Source organism: Capricornis sumatraensis, chromosome 16 (assembly GCF_032405125.1).
Source record: "Capricornis sumatraensis isolate serow.1 chromosome 16, serow.2, whole genome shotgun sequence".
NCBI classification, from domain to species: Eukaryota; Metazoa; Chordata; class Mammalia; order Artiodactyla; family Bovidae; genus Capricornis; species Capricornis sumatraensis.
Window position 1 is genome coordinate 20,096,862 of NC_091084.1, and position 19,585 is coordinate 20,116,446.

At 40.9% G+C, this 19,585-nt stretch overlaps 1 protein-coding gene across 3 annotated transcripts in view; it reads right to left on the reverse strand.

The window, feature by feature from the left end:
- Positions 1 to 15,775, reverse strand: part of POGLUT3 (protein O-glucosyltransferase 3) — a 33,995-nt gene extending 18,220 nt beyond the window's left edge. For all 3 annotated transcript variants that reach the window (XM_068988515.1, XM_068988514.1, XM_068988513.1), the window contains exon 1: positions 15,574 to 15,775. In XM_068988515.1, coding sequence (XP_068844616.1) covers positions 15,574 to 15,775 — 202 coding nt within the window. The remainder of the gene's footprint in view (positions 1 to 15,573) is intronic.
- Between the last annotated feature and the right edge of the window lie 3,810 nt (positions 15,776 to 19,585).

The following is a 19,585-nucleotide window of genomic DNA, read 5'->3' on the forward strand; positions in this document are numbered from 1 at the left end:
CATATCACAGAAAGTTAATCAGGATGAAAAAGCAGAAAGCTATCTGCCAAATGAAGGGACAAGATAAAACCCCTGAGAAAACAACTAAATGAACTGGAGATAGGCAACCTTCCAGAAAAAGAATTCAGAATAATGATAATGAAGACAATCAAGGATCTTGGGAAAACAATGGAGGAGATGCAAGAAATGCATACCAAAGATCTAAAAGAACCAAAGAACAAAAAACAGAGATTGAATAATACACTAGAAGGAATCAAGAGCAGAACGACTGAGGCAGAGAAGAGATAAGTGACCTGGAGGGCACAATGGTATAAATCAATGCCACAGAACAGAATATAGAAAAAATATATTAAAAAAAAAAGGAAGACAGCCAAAGAGACCTGTGACACATTAAATGCATCAACATTCACATTCTAGGGGTCCCATAAGGAGCAGAAAGACAGAAAGGACCTGAGAAAATATTTGAAGAGATAATAGCTAAAAACTTTCCTAACATGGGAAAGGAAATAGTCAGCAAAGTTCAGGAAGCACAGAGTCCCACGGAGGAACACACCAAGACACGTAGTAATCAAACTGACAAAAATTAAAGACAGAGATAAAATATTAAAAGCAACAAGGAAAAAATGACACATAACATACAAGGGAACTCCTTTCAGGTTGCCAGCTGATTTCTCAACAGAAACTCTAGAAGCCAGAAGGGAATGGCATGATATATTCCAAGTGATGAAAGGGAAGACCCGACAACCAAAAATACTCTACCCAGCAAGTCTGTCCTTCAGATTTGATGGAGAAATCAAATGCTTTCCAGACAAGCAAAAGTTAAGAGAATTCAGCACCACCAAACCAGTTTTATCACAAATGTTAAAGGAACTTCCCTAGGCAGGAAACACAAGAGAAGGAAAAAACCTACACAAAACGAACCCCAAATAATTAAGAAAATGGTAACAGGTTCATACATATTGATAGTTATCATAATATAAATGAATTAAATGCACCAACCAAAAGACATAGACTGGCTGGACAGATGAAAACATGTGCATGTATGCACTTCCACTTACCACATCACTCTGCTTGACCCCCCCCCCCTTTCCCAAATTGTATGTAATTATTTTCTATTGTTAGGTTAATCATGTTCCCCATATGGCTTGCAATTGTAATTATCTTTTATTTTGTGTTTGGTTATTGATTATGACCAACCTAGATAGCATATTCAAAAGCAGAGATATTACTTTGCCGACTAAGGTCCATCTAGTCAAGGCTTATGGTTTTTCCTGTGGTCATGTATGGATGTGAGAGTTGGACTGTGAAGAAGGCTGAACGACAAAGAATTGATGCTTTTGAACTGTGATGTTGGAGAAGACTCTTGAGAGTCCCCTGGACTGCAAGGAGATCCAACGAGTCCATTCTGAAGGAGATCAGCCCTGGGATTTCTTTGGAAGGAATGATGCTAAAGCTGAAACTCCAGTACTTTGGCCACCTCATGCATAGAGTTGACTCATTGGAAAAGACTCTGATGCTGGGAGGGATTGGGGGCAGAAGGAGAAGGGGACGACAGAGGATGAGATAGCTGGATGGCATCACTGACTCGATGGACATGAGTCTGAGTGAACTCCGGGAGTTGGTGATGGACAGGGAGGCCTGGCGTGCTGCGATTCATGGGGTTGCAAAGAGTTGGACACGACTGAGCAACTGAACTGAACTGAACTGATCGATTGTGAAAACTGATAAGCATCTTTTACTATTGTGATTATGTAACTGTTGCCCACTTAATACCACTGTATCATGATTGGTCAACAGAAAAATAATAGAACTCTATATCACCCAAAACTAGGAACTAATAGAAAAACCTGTAATCATTTTTTGAAATCCAGATGTGTATCAGAATTATCTTGGTATTTTTTTTGAAAAATACAAGTGTTCAGGTATTGCTTTTTTTCTCTAAAGCTCCAAGTATGTTTCTATTGAGCAGCCATGTTTAAAAACAAATGGACTATATGATGATCCTTTACTTTTATCTAGTTTGTTTTACTTTTGTCATTTCATATTCCCATTTCATTTACTTATGTTTCCCAATTTCTCCATCTCTTCTTTTTTTTTGAAGTTCTTTCTCAAGCCTTTATCAAGCAAAGTAGAAAAGTTTTTGTATACATATAAATAGTATGTATTATATATATTTTAGAAAACATGAATTTTTACCTCATTAAAAACTGTATGTATGACATTTTGATTTCACTTGTTTGACTTAGTGTGAATAGAATGCTTGATTTCTAATTTAAAAAATTAGATATGCAATAAGTAGCAAAAATTTACTGTATAGCACAGGAACCTATAGTCAATATCTTATAACAATCTACAGTGGAAAATAATCTGAAAAATAATACATGTGTATGTGTATAACTGAATCACCTTCCTGTGGGCCTGAAACCTTGTAAATTAACTGTGAGTTCAGTTCAGTTCAGTCGCTCAGTCATGTCAGATTCTTTGTGACTCCATGGACTGCAGCATGCCAGGCCTCCCTGTCCTTCACCATCTCCCAGAGCTTGCTCAAACTCATGTCCATTGAACTGGTGATGCCATCCAACCACCTCATCCTCTGTCATCCCCTTCTTCTCCTGCCTTCAATCTTTCCCAGCATCAGGATCTTTTCTAATGAATCAGCTCTTTACATCAGGTGGCCAAAGTACTAGAGGTTCAGCTTCAGCATCAGTTAACCCAGTGAATATTCAGGACTGATTTCCTTTAGGATTGACTGGTTGGATCTCTTTGCAGTACAAAGGACTCTCAAGAGTCTTCTCCAACACCACATTTCAAAAGCATCAATTGTTCAGTGCTCAGCCTTCTTTATGATCCAGTCTCACATCCAAACATGACTACTGGAAAAACCATGGCTTTGACCATACAGAAATCTGTTGCAAAGTAATGTCTCTGCTTTTGAATATGCTGTCTAGGTTGGCTATAGCTTTTCTTCCAAGGGGCAAGCAACTTTTAATTTCATTGCAGTCACCATCTGCAGTGATTTTGGAGCCCAAGAAAATAAAGTCTGTCACTGTTTCCATTGTTTCCCCATCTATTTGCCATGAAGTGATGGGACCAGATGCCATGATCTTGGTTTTTTGAATGTTGAGTTTTAAGTCAGCTTTTTAACTCTTTTCTTTCACTTTCATCAAGAGGCTCTTTAGTTCCTCTTTGCTTTATGCCATAAGGGTGGTGTCATCTGCATATAGAGATTACTGCTATTTCTCTTGGCAATCTTGATTCCAGTTTGTGCTTCATCCAGCCTGGCATTTCACATAATGTACTCTGCATATAAGTTAAATAAGCAGGGTGACAATATACAGCCTTGCCATACTCCTTTCCCAATCTGGAATCAGTCCATTGTTTCATGTTCAGTTCTAACTGTTGCTTCTTGACCTGCATACAGATTATCAGGAGGCAGGTAAGGTGGTCTGGTATTCCCATCTCTTGAAGAATTTTTCAGAATTTGTTGTGATCCACACAGTCAAAGGCTTTAGCATAGTCAATGAAGAAGTAGTAGATGTTTTTCTGTAATTCTCCTGCTTTTTCTATGGTCCAACAGATGTTGGCAATTTGATCTCTGGTTCCTCAACCTTTTTCTAAATCCAGCTTGAATATCTGGAAGTTCTCGGTTCATGTAATGTTAAAGCCTAGCCTGGAGAATTTTGAGCATTACTTTGCTAGTATGTGGAATGAGTGTAATAGTGCATAGTTTGAGCATTCTTTGGCATTGCCTTTCTTTGGGATTGGAATGAAAACCAACCTTTTCCAGTCCTGTGGCCACTCCTGAGATTTCCAGATTAGCTGGCATATTGAGTGCAGCACTTTCACAACATCATCTTTTAGGATTTGAAATAGCTCAACTGGAATTCCATCACCTCCACTTTGTTCATAGTGATGCTTCCTAAGGCCCACTTGACTTCACACCCCAGGACATCTGGCTTTAGGTGAGTGATCACACCATCATGATTACCTGGGTCATTAAATATTTTTTGTATAGTTCTTCTGTGTATTCTTGCCACCTCTTCTTAATATCTTCTTCTAAATCCATGCCATTTCTGTCCTTTGTTGTACACATCTTTGCATGAAATGTTCCCTTGGAATCTCCAATTTTCTTGAAGAGATCTCTAGTCTTTGCCATTCTATTGTTTTCCCTCCATTTCTTTGCACTGGTCAGTTAAGAAGGCTTTCTTACCTCTTCTTATTCTTTGGAATTACATTCAGATGGGTATATCTTTCTTTTCCTTCTCTGCCTTCTATTCTTTTCTCAGCTATTTGTAAGGCCTCCTCAGACATCCATTTTGCCCTTTTGCATTTCTTTTTCTTAGAGATGATTTTGATCACTGCTTCCTTTACAATGTTACTAACTTGTCCATAGTTCTTCAGGCATTCTGTCATCAGATCTAATCCCTTGAATTTATTTGTCACTTCTACTGTGTAATTGTAAGGGATTTGATTTAGGTCATACGTGAATGGTCGCATGGTTTTCCCTACTTTCTTTAAGTCTGAATTTTCTCCTTTGGGTAGGTTTAAAAGCCCAGTTCAGTTCAGTTGCTCAGTTGTGTCTGATTGTGACCCCATGGAGTGCAGCATGCCAGGCTTTCCTCTCCTTCACCATCTCCCGGAGCTTGCTCCAACTCATGTTCACTAAGTCAGTGATGCCATCCTACCATCTCATTCAGTCTCATCCCCTTCTCTTCCTGCCTCAGTCTTTCCCAGCATCAGGGTCTTTTCCAATGAGTCAGTTCTTCGCATCAGGTGGCCAAAGTATTGGAGTTTCAGCTTCAGCATCAGTCCTTCCAATGAATAATCAGGACTGACTTCCTTTAGGATTTACTAGTTTGATCACCTTGCAGTCTGAGGAACTCTCAAGAGTCTTCTCTAACACCACAGTTTAAAAGTATCCATAAACTTTTAGGATGGTGTAGCTCTAAGAAAATTCCACTTTCTCCTTATAAAGTATGCATAAGTCTTCTTTGTAGCCCATTTTAATACCTAATAGCCCTCAATTCTGAAGAAATTTCCCTTCCATTTCCTTAAGTAGAGAGAGATTATAGTTATTTACTAGATTTGCACAAATACAACACACTCACCTACACACAAACTCACACACCTTGTAAATACTAGATGTATCCCTCTAAGCTTCTTTCCTAGAATTGAAATGAAACAGTTACATTAGGTTACTCTATCTTTCCTTTAAACTTCAAAATTCTGTGGGTTTTCTGTTCCGGGATAGACAACACCTACTTAGTAAACTTTCCCTTCTCTTTTTGCAGTGTATTAGCTGACTTTTTTAGGCTTTGAAACAATACTGTTGCAGGAATAAACATTGGTACTTCTTTCTTCAGAGAGTACAGTGGACATACCTGCACTCAGCGCAGATCTGATCCTCAAGCCCTTTGAAAACAAGGAGCAGTCAATATCCTAATCACAGTTTATTACCATATCAAAGGAAAATGTTTAAAGAAAAGTGGTGAATCTTCTGAAATACACAGTCTTGGTAAACGGCAAATTGTGATCAAAGAAATCTTTTATATCATATCTATATTTAATAATATTCAAATATTAAACATATTTAACATATATTTTTGAAATTACTGAAGAAAAAAGTTTATTTTTCTTATTCTTAATTTCTAAATCTAGTGAGTGATGTTTCTACATTTTTTGATCTTCAAAGGGTTTATTTTTTTTCTTGTGGGTCAGAAAAAATATTTCTTAGTCTCTTCAGTTTAGTAATAGTAATGTAGTGTCTGATATATTGCTAGTAAATAATTAAGTACCAAACACATACTTTTTAGGATTTTTGAAAAAGTGTGATAAAATTATGAAAGACATCTGCCTAAATAAATGAAATGAGATAACTGTAAGGGATGTTGTAAAAATAATAATAATAATGTGAAATTATTATAAATGTTGGTCAATTACCTGAAATGCCTAATGAAATGTATAAATCATTGCTTTGTGTTATTTCCCACTTAGTTTCAGAAAGGCAAAGTGGTGTGGCAGACTGAAAATCAGGAAGGCAGAGCCTGGGGACTAAAAAGCCATTTCCACCATTCTCTCCCCAGATTGAAAACAGGACAGAAAAGCTTCTTATCACCTATCAAATAGTTCTATCCTCCATAAGTTTATGATTTTAAATAAAACACAGATAAGACAAGCATATTAATGACTATGTGACATTTTGAAAGAAACTTAGCTTAGAGAATAAATCTCTAGAACACTTCATTAATTTAAAATTGATCAGGACTAAATTAGAAATAAGCAATCCTACCCTCATAAAAGAAAAAACAAGAAGAGTGTCATTTCAAATTGCTTCATATAGAAGGAATGTGAATTTTCATTTGCTTTGGAGGCTAATATAATGGAACAGAAATGAAGTCAGCTTGAGCTTTTCTGTTCTACAAATTCACACTTCTTCATGAAAGATAGCAAACTGAATAAGAATGCAGTGACTAAAGGAGACAAAAGGAGGTTGGCAGTATCAAAACTTTATATCATTAGACTTGGAAATTTTGAAAACTTTTGATTGGGAAAGAAAGCATTTTTTAAAAAAATTCACTTAGTCAGGGGGACTGTGCCTGTCCCTGAGCTTGAGATTTTCATATCTCTTATTTATTTCCTCCAAGAACTTGTGAGAAAGGTATTTGTCATCCCATATTACAGATCAGGAAGCCAAAGGCTATCATGAAGAAGTTCAGTAACCTCACCAAGGTCTCATATATATGAGTAGCAGAACCAAAATTTGCAGAACAGCTTGACTCTTCCTTCAAAGCCCATTTTGAATCCAATTTGTCACACTGTGTAAAGCTGACATATAGATTTCCCTTCATGGATCACAGCACTGTCATGGTGAAGGGGCTTGTATAACTCAGTGATGCTATGAAGCTGCGCCGTACAGGGCCACCTAAGACAGATGGGTCACAGTGAAGAATCTGATAAAACGTAGTCCACTGGAGAAGGAAATGGCAACCCACTCCAGTATTCTTGCCTGGAGAACACTATAGACAGTATGAAAAGGCTAAAAGATATAACACCAGAAGATGAGCCTCCCAGGTAAGAAGCTGACCAATATGCTACTAAGGAAGTGCAGATGGCAATTACTAGTAGCTCTAGTAAGAATGAAATAGTTGGGTCAAAGCAGAAATGACACTCAGTTGTGGATTCGTCTAGTGGTGAAAGTAAAGTCTGATGCTGTAAAGAATATTGCATATGAACCTGGAATGCTAGATTCATGAATCAAGGTATATTGGACGTGGTCAAACAGGAGACGGCAAGAATGAATATCAACATCTTAGGAATCGGTGAACTAAAATGGACAGGAATGAAACTGAAAGAAAGTGATGAGGGACTTCCCTGGTTCAGTCTCTGGGTCAGGAAGATCGCCTGGAAAAAGGAATGGCTACCCACTCATTCCAGTATTCTTTTCTAAAGAATTCCATGGACACAGGACCCTGGCAGGCTACAGAATGGGAGAATTTAATTCAGATGACCATGATATCTACTACTGTGGGTGAGAATCCTTTAGAAAAAATGGAGTAGCCCTCATAGTCAACAAAAAAGTCCAAAAGGCAGTACTTGGTACCTGGATGCAATCTCAAAAATGACAGAATAATCTCAGTTCAGTTAAGGCAAAGCATTCAATATCACAGTAACCCAAGGCTATGTCCCAACCACTGACATGGAAGAAGCTGAAGCTGACCAGTTATGAAGACCTACAAAACCTTCTAGAATTAACATCAATAAAGATATCCTTTTCATCTTAGGGGGTTGGAAGTCAAGACTTACCTGGAGTAACAGGCAAGTTTGGCCTTGGAGTACAAAATGAAGCAGGGCAAAGGCTAACAGAATTTTGTCAAGAGAACACACTGGTCATAGCAAACGCTCTTTTCCAACAACTCAAGAGATGACTCCACATATGAACATAACCCAGATGGTCAATAATGAAATCAGATTGTTTATATTCTTTGCAGCCAAAGATAGAAACACTTTATATAGTCAGCCAAAACAAGACCTGTTGCTGACTGTAGCTCAGATCAGCAAAATTCAGGCTCAAATTGAAGAAAATAGGGAAAACCACTAGACCATTCAAGTATGACCTAAATCAAATCCCTTATGATTATATGGTGGATGACAAATATGGTCAGGTGTTTAAATCTGGTAGACAGAATGCCTGAAGAACTAAGGATGGTGGTTCCTAACATTGTATACTAGGCACTGACTAAAACCATCCCAAAGAAAAAGAAATGCAAAAAGGCAAAATGGTTGTCTGAGGAGGCTTTACAAAGAGCTGAGGAAAGAAGAGAAAAGAAGGGCAAGGGAGAAAGGGAAAGATATACCCAACTGAATACAGAGTTCCAGAGAATAGCAAGGAGAGATAAGAAGGTGTTCTTATGTGAACAATGCAAAGAAATAGAGGAAAACAATAAAATGGGAAAGACTAGAGATCTTTTCAAGAAAATTGGTGATACCAAGGGAACAATTCATGCAAGGATGGGCACGAGAAAGGACATAAACAGCAAGTAGACCTAACAGAAGTAGAAGAGATTAAGAAGAGGTAGCAAAAATACACTGAAGAACTATACAAGAAAGGTCTTAATAACCCAAATAACCAATGGTATGGTCACTCACCTAGAGCTGGACATTCTGCAGTGTGAACTCAAGTGGGCCTTAGAAAGCACTGCTACAAACAAAGTTAGTGGAGGTGAGAGAATACCAGCTGAACTATTTAAAATATTAAAAGATGATGCCGTTAAAGTGCTGCACTCAATATATCAGCAAATTTGGAAAACTCAGCAGTGGCCACAGGACTGGAAAAGGTCACCTTTCATTCCAATTCCACAGAAGGGCAATGCCAAAGAATATTCAGACTAACATACAATTGTACTCTTTTCACATGCTAACAAGGTTATGCTCAAAATCCTTCAAGCTAGGCTTTAGCAATATGTGAAGCAAGAAATCCCAGAGGTACAAGCTGGATTTACAAAGGGCAGAGGAACTAGAGATCAAATTGCCAACATCCATTTTACCATAGAGAAAGCAAGGGAATTCCAGAAAAATGACTTCCGCTTCATTGACTATATTAAGGCCTTTAACTATATGGATCATAACAAACTGTGGAAAATTCTTCAAGAGATGGGAATGCCAGACCACCTTACCTGCCTCCTGAGAAATCTGTATGCAGGTCAAGAAGGAACAGTTAGAACCAGAACAATAGACTGGTTCAACATTGGGAAAGGAGTACATCAAGGCTGTATACTGTCATTCTGCTTATTTAACTTATATGCAGAGTACATCATGCAAAATGTCATGCTGGATGAATCACAAGCTGGAATCAAGATTGCCTGGACAAATATCAATAACTTCAGATATGCAGATGATACCACTATAATGGTAGAAAGTGAAAAGGAACTAAAGAGCTTCTCAATGAGGGTGAAAGAGGAGAGTGAAAAAGCTGGCTTGAAACTCAACATTTAAAAAACTAAGATTATAGATCAGGTCCCATCACTTCATGGCAAATAGAGGGGGGAAAAAGCTGAAGCAGGGACAGATTTTACTTTCCTGGGCTCCAAAATCATTGGAGACAGTGACTACAGCCATAAAATTTAAAGATACTTGCTCCTTGGAAGAAACGCTATGATAAACCTAGACAGCATATTAAAAAGCAGAGACATCACTTTGCAAACAAAGGTCCGTATAGTCAAAGCTATGGTTTTTCCAGTAGTCATGTATGCATGTGAGAGCTGGACCATAAAGAATGCTGAGCATCAAAGATTTGATGGTTTTGAATTGTGCTGGAGAAGATCCTTGAGAGTCCCTTGGACTGCAAGGAGATTAAACCAGTCAATCCTAATGGAAATCAAACCTGAATATTTAATGGAAAGACTGATGCTGAAGCTGAAGCTTCAATACTTTGCTTTTGTTTTGATGCTCCAATAATTTGGCCAGCCAATGTGAGAAGCCAGCTCATTGGATAAGACCTTGATGCTGGGAAATATTGAAGGCTAAAGAAGCGGGCAATAGAGGATGAGATGGTTAGATAGCATCACTGACTCAATGGATATGAATTTGAGCATACTCTGCCTGATAGTGGACGACAAAGGAGCCTGGCGTGCTGCAGTTCATGGTGTCACAAAGAGTTGGACATGACTTAGTGACTGAGTAAGAACAACAAGGTTCTCAAAATTCATAGTTGGAAAAATAACCTTTGTCATTCCTGTTACAATGGAGTCTTCATCTCCCTTTTTGTTTAGGAATTTTATTAATGCTCTCTACAGCTGCAACAAAAGGGCTGACTCCACCTGGCCAAGGGAACAGTCCTGAAGGCCAACTTGGTACAACTCGAGGCTAAATGGAAATCCTCCCAAACGTATGACTGCCTGCTAATTGGGAATATTCTACAAGAACCTATTGAAAACAGAGATCTTATTAACAATACCAGTGATGTGATAAAAGGGAAAGACCATTTAACTAGGTATTGAAAGTGTGGGGAATCTGGACATGACTTTGACATTTATCCACTGTGGAACCACAGGAAAAATATTTATTTTCACTAAGCTTGCTTCTTACAGGAATAGTGAAGAGAATAATACTAGTCCTTCCTATTCTAGTGACTCAGACAGTAAAGAATCTGTCTGTGATGAAGGAGACCTGGGTTCAAACCCTTGGCCGGGAAGATCCCCTGGAGAAGGGAATGGCTACCCACTCCACAGCCTTGCCTGGAGAATTCCATGGACAGAGGAGCCTGGTGGGCTACAGTCCATAGGGTCGCAAAGAGTTGGACATGACTGAGTGACTAACACTCTTACTAACTCACAAGATGATTAAGGAGAGCATATGAAACGGCACAATTCAAAACACTGAAGTGCTACATAACTAGGAGGTAAGATAATTTTACGGAGGTATTACTGATGAAGGTAGAGGATGACTGAGCAGAAAAGAGTCCTGGTATCTTGCTATCTAGACATACTCCAAACACCCTCTGTCCATCTCTTCTTTCTTTTCTTCTACAATAATTACTGAGCAACCCTGCCAGGCATTGTGTTAGATGCTGGGAATATAACAATGTCAACAGGTTTTGCCTACAATCATAATAGAAGGAAATACTCAATTTAAGTCAGAGGTTACTGAAAATAAAGATATAGATTGGTTTCTTGCTCATCCAAAATCACAGACCCCCAAATTTCTGTCTGTGAACTCCTGTTTGAAATCCCCGTTTTAGACCATTCAAGTTCACATGTTTGCTATCTAGGTTCCTGGAGATATGCGGCATAATAATAGTACTCAGATAAGTGCAACATTGTTAAATGAGAGTGCTAATTAATAAGGGAATCTTGGTAAGTCATGTAAGATTACAGTTTGAGAAAATTTTCCGTATTTTTCATTTAGTTCTTGGAGAAAGAAATTTTTCAGGACTTGTAAGTGAACCATGTTAGCAGAAAATGTAAAGACTGGTTGGGTGAGACTTCAGAAATATAGGGCAGGTTTTTAAACGGAAGCTAGGAATCATATCCTGAAAGGAGAATCTAAAGGAATAAAAGTGAGGTTGTCTGAAAGAACTTGGTGAAAGTCCTTAGTTTGTTTCCTTATGACTTTTCTCTTGATTATTAAAACATTATGATCATTTGGGGGTAAAAAAGAAGAGTGAAAAAAAAATGTGTTACTCTCTTGCTGTGACCACCAATAATCCTGATGTATGAGGTACAGGTTCATTTATTTATTATGACTTGGAATAAAACTATATAATTTGTTTCCTGTTCCATCCTTAAACTTGTATAGGCATAACTAAATAATATTTTAAAACATCAAAAATTTTATTGATTTGAACCACACAAAACTGACCATCTTAACCATTTTTAAGTGTACATTTCAGTAGTGTTAAGTATATTCTTCAGCGATCAATGCAAAGAAATAGAGGAAAAGAACAGAATGGGAAAGACTAGAGATCACTTCAAGAAAATTAGAGATACCAAGGGAACATTTCATGCAAAGATGGGCTCGATAAAGGACAGAAATGGTCTGGACCTAACAGAAGCAGAAGATATTAAGAAGAGGTGGCAAGAATACATGGAAGAATTGTACAAAAAAGATCTTCACGACCCAGATAATCATGATGATGTGATCACTCATCTAGAGCTAGACATCCTGGAATGTGAAGTCAAGTGGGCCTTAGAAAGTATCACTACGAACAAAGCTAGTGGAGGTGATGGCATTCCAGTTGAGCTATTTCCAATCCTGAAAGATGATGCTGTGAAAGTGCTGCACTCAGTATGCCAGCAAATTTGGAAAATTCAGCAGTGGCCACAGGACTGGAAAAGGTCAGTTTTCATTCCAATCCCAAAGAAAGGCAATGCCAAAGAATGCTCAAACTACTGCACAATTGCACTCATCTCACATGCTAGTAAAGTAATGCTCAAAATTCTCCAAGCCAGGCTTCAGCAATACGTGACCCGTGAACACCCTGATGTTCAAGCTGGTTTTAGAAAAGGCAGAGGAACCAGAGATCAAATTGCCAGCATCTGCTGGATCGTGGAAAAAGCAAGAGAGTTCCAGGAAAACATCTATTTCTGCTTTATTGACTATGCCAAGCCTTTGACTGTGTGGATCACAATCAACTGTGGAAAATTCTTCCAGAGATGGCAATACCAGACCACCTAACCTGCCTCTTGAGAAATCTGTATGCAGGTCAGGAAGCAACAGTTAGAACTGAGCATGGAACAATAGACTGGTTCCAAATAGGAAAAGGAGTACGTCAAGGCTGTATATTATAACCCTGCTTATTTAACTTCTATGCAGAGTACATCATGAGAAACGGTGGGCTGGAAGAAACACAAGCTGGAATCAAGATTGCCGGGAGAAGTATCAATAACCTCAGATATGGCAGAAAGTGAAGAGGAACTAAAAAGCCTCTTGATGAAAGTGAAAGAGGAGAGTGAAAAAGTTGGTGTAAAGCTCAACATTCAGAAAACGAAGATCATGGCATCTGGTCCCATAACTTCATGGGAAATAGATGGGGAAACAGTGGAAACAGTGTCAGACTTTATTTTTTTGGGCTTCAAAATCACCGCAGATGGTGACTGCAGCCATGAAATTAAAAGATGCTTACTCCTTGGAAGAAAAGTTATGTCCAACCTAGATAGCATATTCAAAAGCAGAGACATTACTTTGCCGACTAAGGTCCGTCTAGTCAAGGCTATGGTTTTTCCTGTGGTCATGTATGGATATGAGAGTTGGACTGTGAAGAAGGCTGAACGCCGAAGAATTGATGCTTTTGAACTGTGATGTTGGAGAAGACTCTTGAGAGTCCCTTGGACTGCAAGGAGATCCAACCAGCCTATTCTGAAGGAGATCAGCCCTGGGATTTCTTTGGAGGGAATGATGCTGAAGCTGAAACTCCAGTACTTTGGCCACCTCATGCGAAGAGTTGACTCATTGGAAAAGACTCTGATGCTGGGAGGGATTGGGGGCAGTAGGAGAAAGGGACAACCGAGGATGAGATGGCTGGATGGCATCATGGACTTGATGGACATGAGTCTGAGTGAACTCCGGGAGATGGTGATGAACAGGGAGGCCTGGCGTGCTGCGATTCATGGGGTCGCAAAGAGTGGGACACGACTGAGCGAATGAACTGAACTGAAATATATTCACATTTTTTGTGCACAAACTCTAGACCTTTCTCATTTTGCAAAACTTGAAACTCTGTACCATTCAACAACTTCTCATTTCCCTCTTCCATCAGCCCCTGGCAGCCACCATTTTACTTTCTCTTTCTTTGAATTTGACTACTTTAGATACCTCATAGTGGAATTGAAAGTGCTACTTTAAATAGCTGTTAAATATTCCATCACATGAATGTACCATGCTTTGTTTAACAACTACCTTATAGCTGCTCTTTAAACTTATTGCAATAAATAATCATAATGGGGCAAGAATATCCTTGCTCATAAGTCTTTGACTACATGAAGATCATTTTTTAAGAAGTCTGATTATCAGATTAAAAGACATGGACATTTTTCATAAATGACTTTTTTTCATTTTTACATATTCATTTTCATTACATTTCATTTTTACATTTTCTAACTGTTGAGACATATATTTTGCACATTAGGTTTGTAAATGTTTAAGATTCTTCACGGAAAATTACTTTCTAGGAACATTTAACCAATTTGCTCCCACCAGCAAAGGATGAAGGTCATTGTCTAAGAGTATTTCATTAACAGCTTTTGAGTATTTGCAGTTAAAAAATTGGCCATTATTTTCAGATTAAAAATGGAATAAAAGTAGAATTTTATTTGAATTTATGCATGTGTGCTAGCTAAGTCCAACACTCTGTGATCCTATGGACTGTAGCCTTCCAGGCTCCTCTGTCCATGGGATTCTCCAGGCAAGAATACTGGAGTGGGTTCCTATCTCTCCTCCAGGCGATTTCACCACCCAGGAATGGAACCTACTGTCTCTTAAGTCTCCTGCATTGCCAGGTGGGTTCTTTACGACTAGTGCCATCTGGGAAGCCTATTTGAATTTATAGTTCTTTCATTAAAAGTAAGATTAACAGTATTTCATTTTGGATCTTTTTCATGTATAAATTAATTTTTTCCTTAGTTTTCCATCTTTTTTCTAAACCCCCTCGCCCCCATTTATAACATTACAAAATTATTTTTAGAAAACAAAGAAAACTATAAAGAAGAAAATACACTCCGTGGTGAAAGACTACATCTGGGTTTAAGGATCTTCTGATCCTTAGGGCCATGGAGAGTTCTTAAAAAACCAAAGTACTCAGTTTTCCACTGGCGGTGGAAGGGGCGCTGGGTATTCTGATTGTCTCTTTGTCGACAAAACCGGGTGCCAGTTGACAGGACATAAATCAGCAAATCCTGACTGGCAACAACTCGAAACCAGCAGGACAAGCTGTTAAGAAGTTGCAAACTTAAGATACTAAGGAGAACCTGGGAGGACGACTGGGCAGAAGGGATTCAGGACAGGACCAGAGGGAACACCTAGTAAGTTCCGAGTTTCACTAATTCCTGCGATCCGCTTTCAAGAACTCGAAACTCTAAGAAAACAAAAAATCTAGCCTGCAAAACTGCCTCCTAAATTGCCTGCTTCTCTGACATCTGCTTTTTGTAGGATCAGGCCTAAACAACGCACCCCGATCCGATTCTCGGGCTGGATGACTCAACGCGTGAAGGCACTCCCTGCAAGCTGTAACAGATCAGACAACTCGTCAGGCGTAGAAAGACCACCTCCAACTTGTGACTCACACTGCTTTCATTAACACCCCGGGCGCCATCCATACGGATTATCAGTCCCCGCACGTTAACTGCAGAAGGGAGCTCGGAGTTCATTTATTCATTCAGTAGACTTGCGTTGCAACTCCCTTCCGCCTTTGGGTCTGGGAGGGGAGGAGAAGAGGAGGTGACCAGAGCCGAGGGAAGGACGCCGCGCGGGCGGCGGGCGGCGGGCGGGTTCCCGGGGAGGGGCGCGCGGTCGAGGCCGGGACGCGCGGAGGGGAACCGCGGAGCGGCCGCAGGGCGGGGGAGGCCCGCGGTCGAACACTACCTGGGGGCGAGCGGGTGAGGTTTTGGCCCTCCGAGCTGACAGCCTGCAGGTAGAAATAGCGGACCGGCAGAACGACGCCCGCCTGCAGCCCGGGGCCCCACACCAGGCTCCGCGGCGCGCTGAGCGGCGCCTCCGGGGCCCCGGAGGCCACGAGCAGGGCGAGTTGCAGCGCCAGCAGCCGGGCCCGCGGCAGATAGCGCATGGTCTCAGGGCCACGGCGCCCCAGCTCGGCGGCGGCGGCGGGGAGGTGCCGGGCGCGCGGCGGGCCGGGAGCGGGGCCCACTCCGGGGCGGGCTTCGCTCCGCCGCCCGCGGCTCCGCCCCCGGTTCCCACTCGGCCGGAAGGCGAGGGCCAGCCCGTCGCAGAGGGGCCGGGCGCGGCCGCGGGGCCGCAATGGACTCGGCTCTCCCGCTCCAGGCCCAGCAACCGGCAGCGCGGGTCTGAGGACCAGGGCGGAGGGGGCGCTGCTGAGACCAGCGTGCTTGAGGCTGTGCCCTGCTGCCGCTTCTGCTGCTGGAGTTTGGCAACTCTTCAGAGGAAACTTGTCTTTTTTAAAGGACGCGCAGGATGATTGCTGTAGAGAAAAGGCCCAGTGGCGAAGAGCTTACGCGAACGCCTTCAAACAACGAATTTCACTGGGTTTAAAAGACGCAGAGCAAAATATCATTCCCGATTCCCGTCCAAGGCCAACTCTCCCAGCCCTTCCGTTCGCAACAGCACCCATCAAACTGTATTACCTGTCTTGTTTTCTGCTCAGCAGTCTCCGTCACTGAACTGTAACTCCCTCCAGTCTCCCAAATCCCCTAAACCCTATCCTTCCCTTCTTTCAACAAATGTTTGTTCAACCTTCGCTGAGTTGGAGCCAAGCCTCAAGCGAGGAACCAAAAGTTGCGCTCAGTAGCAGGAGTCAGAGTTGAGGCTGGTGGGTGAGCATCACCTCAGAGTCAGAAACTGCTGTCCCCTGTAACCGATGGGGGTTGATTGGTCTTGAATGCTCCTCCGTCCTCAGATGCTGGACGTTGGATCTGGGGAAAGACTGGCAAGGACCCTGGTAGCGGGAAGTCACTGTCTACCTTTCTCTTCCCACCATTTTGATCTTGGATAGGCAACAGTAAGTTTCAGTGTCCCAAAGAGAGCTCTTAGTTCCCTCCACAGGAAATGAACCAGGGTAACCTAGATGAAAACCAGGAATCCTAGCTACTAGACCACCAGGTAGAAATAGACCTAAGTGCTCCTGCTCATAGAGGTAGAAAGGAGAGAGGACCCATCCCCCTACCTCCCAGCACCTTCTGGACTTCCTGTTAGGTGAAAATGACAAACCTCCTGCTTAATTTAGTGAAGTCACTCAGTCATGAGGGATTCTTTGCGACCCCATGGACTGTAGCCTGCCAGGCTCCTCCGTCCATGGGATTTTCCAGGCAAGAATACTGGAGTGGGTTGCCATTTCCTTCTCCAGGGTAATCTTCCCAACCCAGGGATCGAACCCTGGTCCCCGGCACTGCAGGCAGACTCTTTACTGTCTGAGACACCAGGGACGCCCAGGAGCTAGAAGCTAAAAGCAAAGTGGCTCTTACCCTAATCTGAAAGTTTCAAAGAGGTAAAAACTAAAAAAGGTACAAAGTTTATTATTAAAGACACAACACAAGTGGGAGAGAAGCAGTTTATTTAAGTCAGAAACTAGGCAGAAATATACACCCAAAGAGAGAAGGTTTGGGCATCCTCTCTAATGAGTAAACAGGTAAAGTAAATCACACATATAAGACAGTCCTTCTGGGTCTTTGTTGTTTAGTCACTAAGTCTGACTTTTTGCAACCCCATGGGCTGCAGCACATCAGGCTTCCCTGTCTTCACCATCTCCTGGAGTTTGCTCAAACTCATGTCCATTGAGTCAATGATGCCATCCAACCATCTCATCCTTTGTCACCCTGTTCTCCTGAGCTCAGTCTTTCCCATCATCAGGGTCTTTTCCAATGAGTTGTTTCTTCGCAACAGGTGGCCAAAGTATTGTAGCTTCAGCTTCAGCATCAGTTCTTCAAATGAATATTCAGGGTTGATTTCCTTTAGGATTGACTGGTTTGATCTCCTTGCAGTCCAAAGGACTCTTAAGTTTCTTCTCCAGCACCACAATGTGAAAGCATCAATTCTTTGGTGCTCAAGCCTTCTTTATGGTCCAATTCTCACATCTGTACATGACTACTGGAAAAATCATAGCTTTGACTATGGACCTTTTTTGAAGTGATATCTCCACTTATTAATATGCTCTCTGGGTTGGTCATAGCTTTTCTTCCAAGGAGCAAGAATCTTTTAATTTCATGGCTACAGTCACAATCCCCAGTGATTTTGTAGTCCAAGAAAATAAAGTCTGTCACTGTTTCTATTTTTCCTCCATCTATTTGCCATGAAGTGACAGGGAGACCTGGCATGCTGGAGTCCGTGGGGTCACAAAGAGTCAGACACCAATGAGTCTAATGGAACCAGATGCCATGATCTTAGTCATTTGAATGTTGAATGTTAAGCAAGCTTTTCACTCTGCTCTTTCACCTTCATCAAGAAGCCCTTTAGTTCCTCTTCGCTTTCTGCCATTACAGTGGTATTATCTGCATATCTGAGGTTGTTGATATTTCTCCTGGCAAACTTGATCCCAGCTTGTGATTCTTCTAACCTGACATTTTGCATGATGTACTCTACATACCAGTTAAACAAGCAGGGTGACAATATATAGCCTTGATTTACTCCTTTGTTCCATGTCTGGTTCTAACTGTTGCTTCTTGACCTGCATGCACACAGGTTTCCCAGGGTCTTGGATTACTTTTGGCCAATTATCTTGTTTCTTCTCTCCTAACTGGTCCTAGGATTCTCCCCAACATGTGTGTGCAACTTTTTACTGAGATGGATCCTACCTCAGAAGACTATGGGTGTATGTCCACATACTATGGGGTGGTCCCGCCTCCCTTTTTGACCCCCAAAGAGCCTTCCTGCACATGTGCAGACAGGGAAGTTCTCCTTGACTTCAGGAGTAGGCACCTTATCTATTTACTCTAGTAGCACTCTGCTTTTGCCATCAGCTTTGTCCTTGGAGTGTCTGAGTGAGAACAAAGCTTTAATTTTACTTCACTTTATAAATCCCAGCTGACTGGCCCAGGGGCCCATTTATCTCCTACCTCAATTTTATCTATATTAGTTAATTATATGTTCTTCTTTTATCTGCTTGTGGTTTTAATCTATACAAAGGAAAGCAAGTTCTTCACAGGCTGTGTGAGCCTGGAGAAACTCATGTCCTGGTATGGACACAGGATTTCTGCACTCTGCTGGCAGTTTCTTAAGCCAGAGTTGCCAGAAGCAGGCCCTGAGAGGCCACCTGTTCATCTCCTGGCTTTAATTGGGCTCAGCATTCTTGCTATGACCAACCAGGGCAAAATCCTTACTGTATTTTTCCCAGTTCTCTTGACCTGCTTTAGGAATGCTGAGCAGAGTTTGTAGACAGTGTTCTTTATACTTTGGAAAGATTTTTAGGAACTGGTGGTATATCACTGTTAAATTGTAGAGCTAAAGTGTAGCATTACTTGGCATTACTTTCACTGCTAAATTTTATTTTGTGTGAGTGTCTGCATACTTTAAATGGAAAGCTTTGCTCTGCTCTAGCTATTGCTTAAAAAGTTGTTTAGAACCCATTTTGTTTACATTCTTTCAAAATATTAAAGTTTTTTTTTCAGAGAAATAGTCTGAGAGTTAGCTGGTACTGGATGATAGTAAAATATAGCTTAATAAATTATATAACACATGATAACACCTGGTATTTTTGAGAACAGATCAGAGAAGTCATATAATTGTATCTGAACACTTGTTTAGCTGTATTGAATCCCTACCAACCTGTTTTCTTTCTCATCCTAACTCATATCTTAAAAAGTATATTTCTTCACATCATCCAATGCCTTGACTAGATTCTTTACAATAAATCAAATTTCATTCACTCAACAAATGTTTGTTCAATGCCTACTATGTTATAGACATT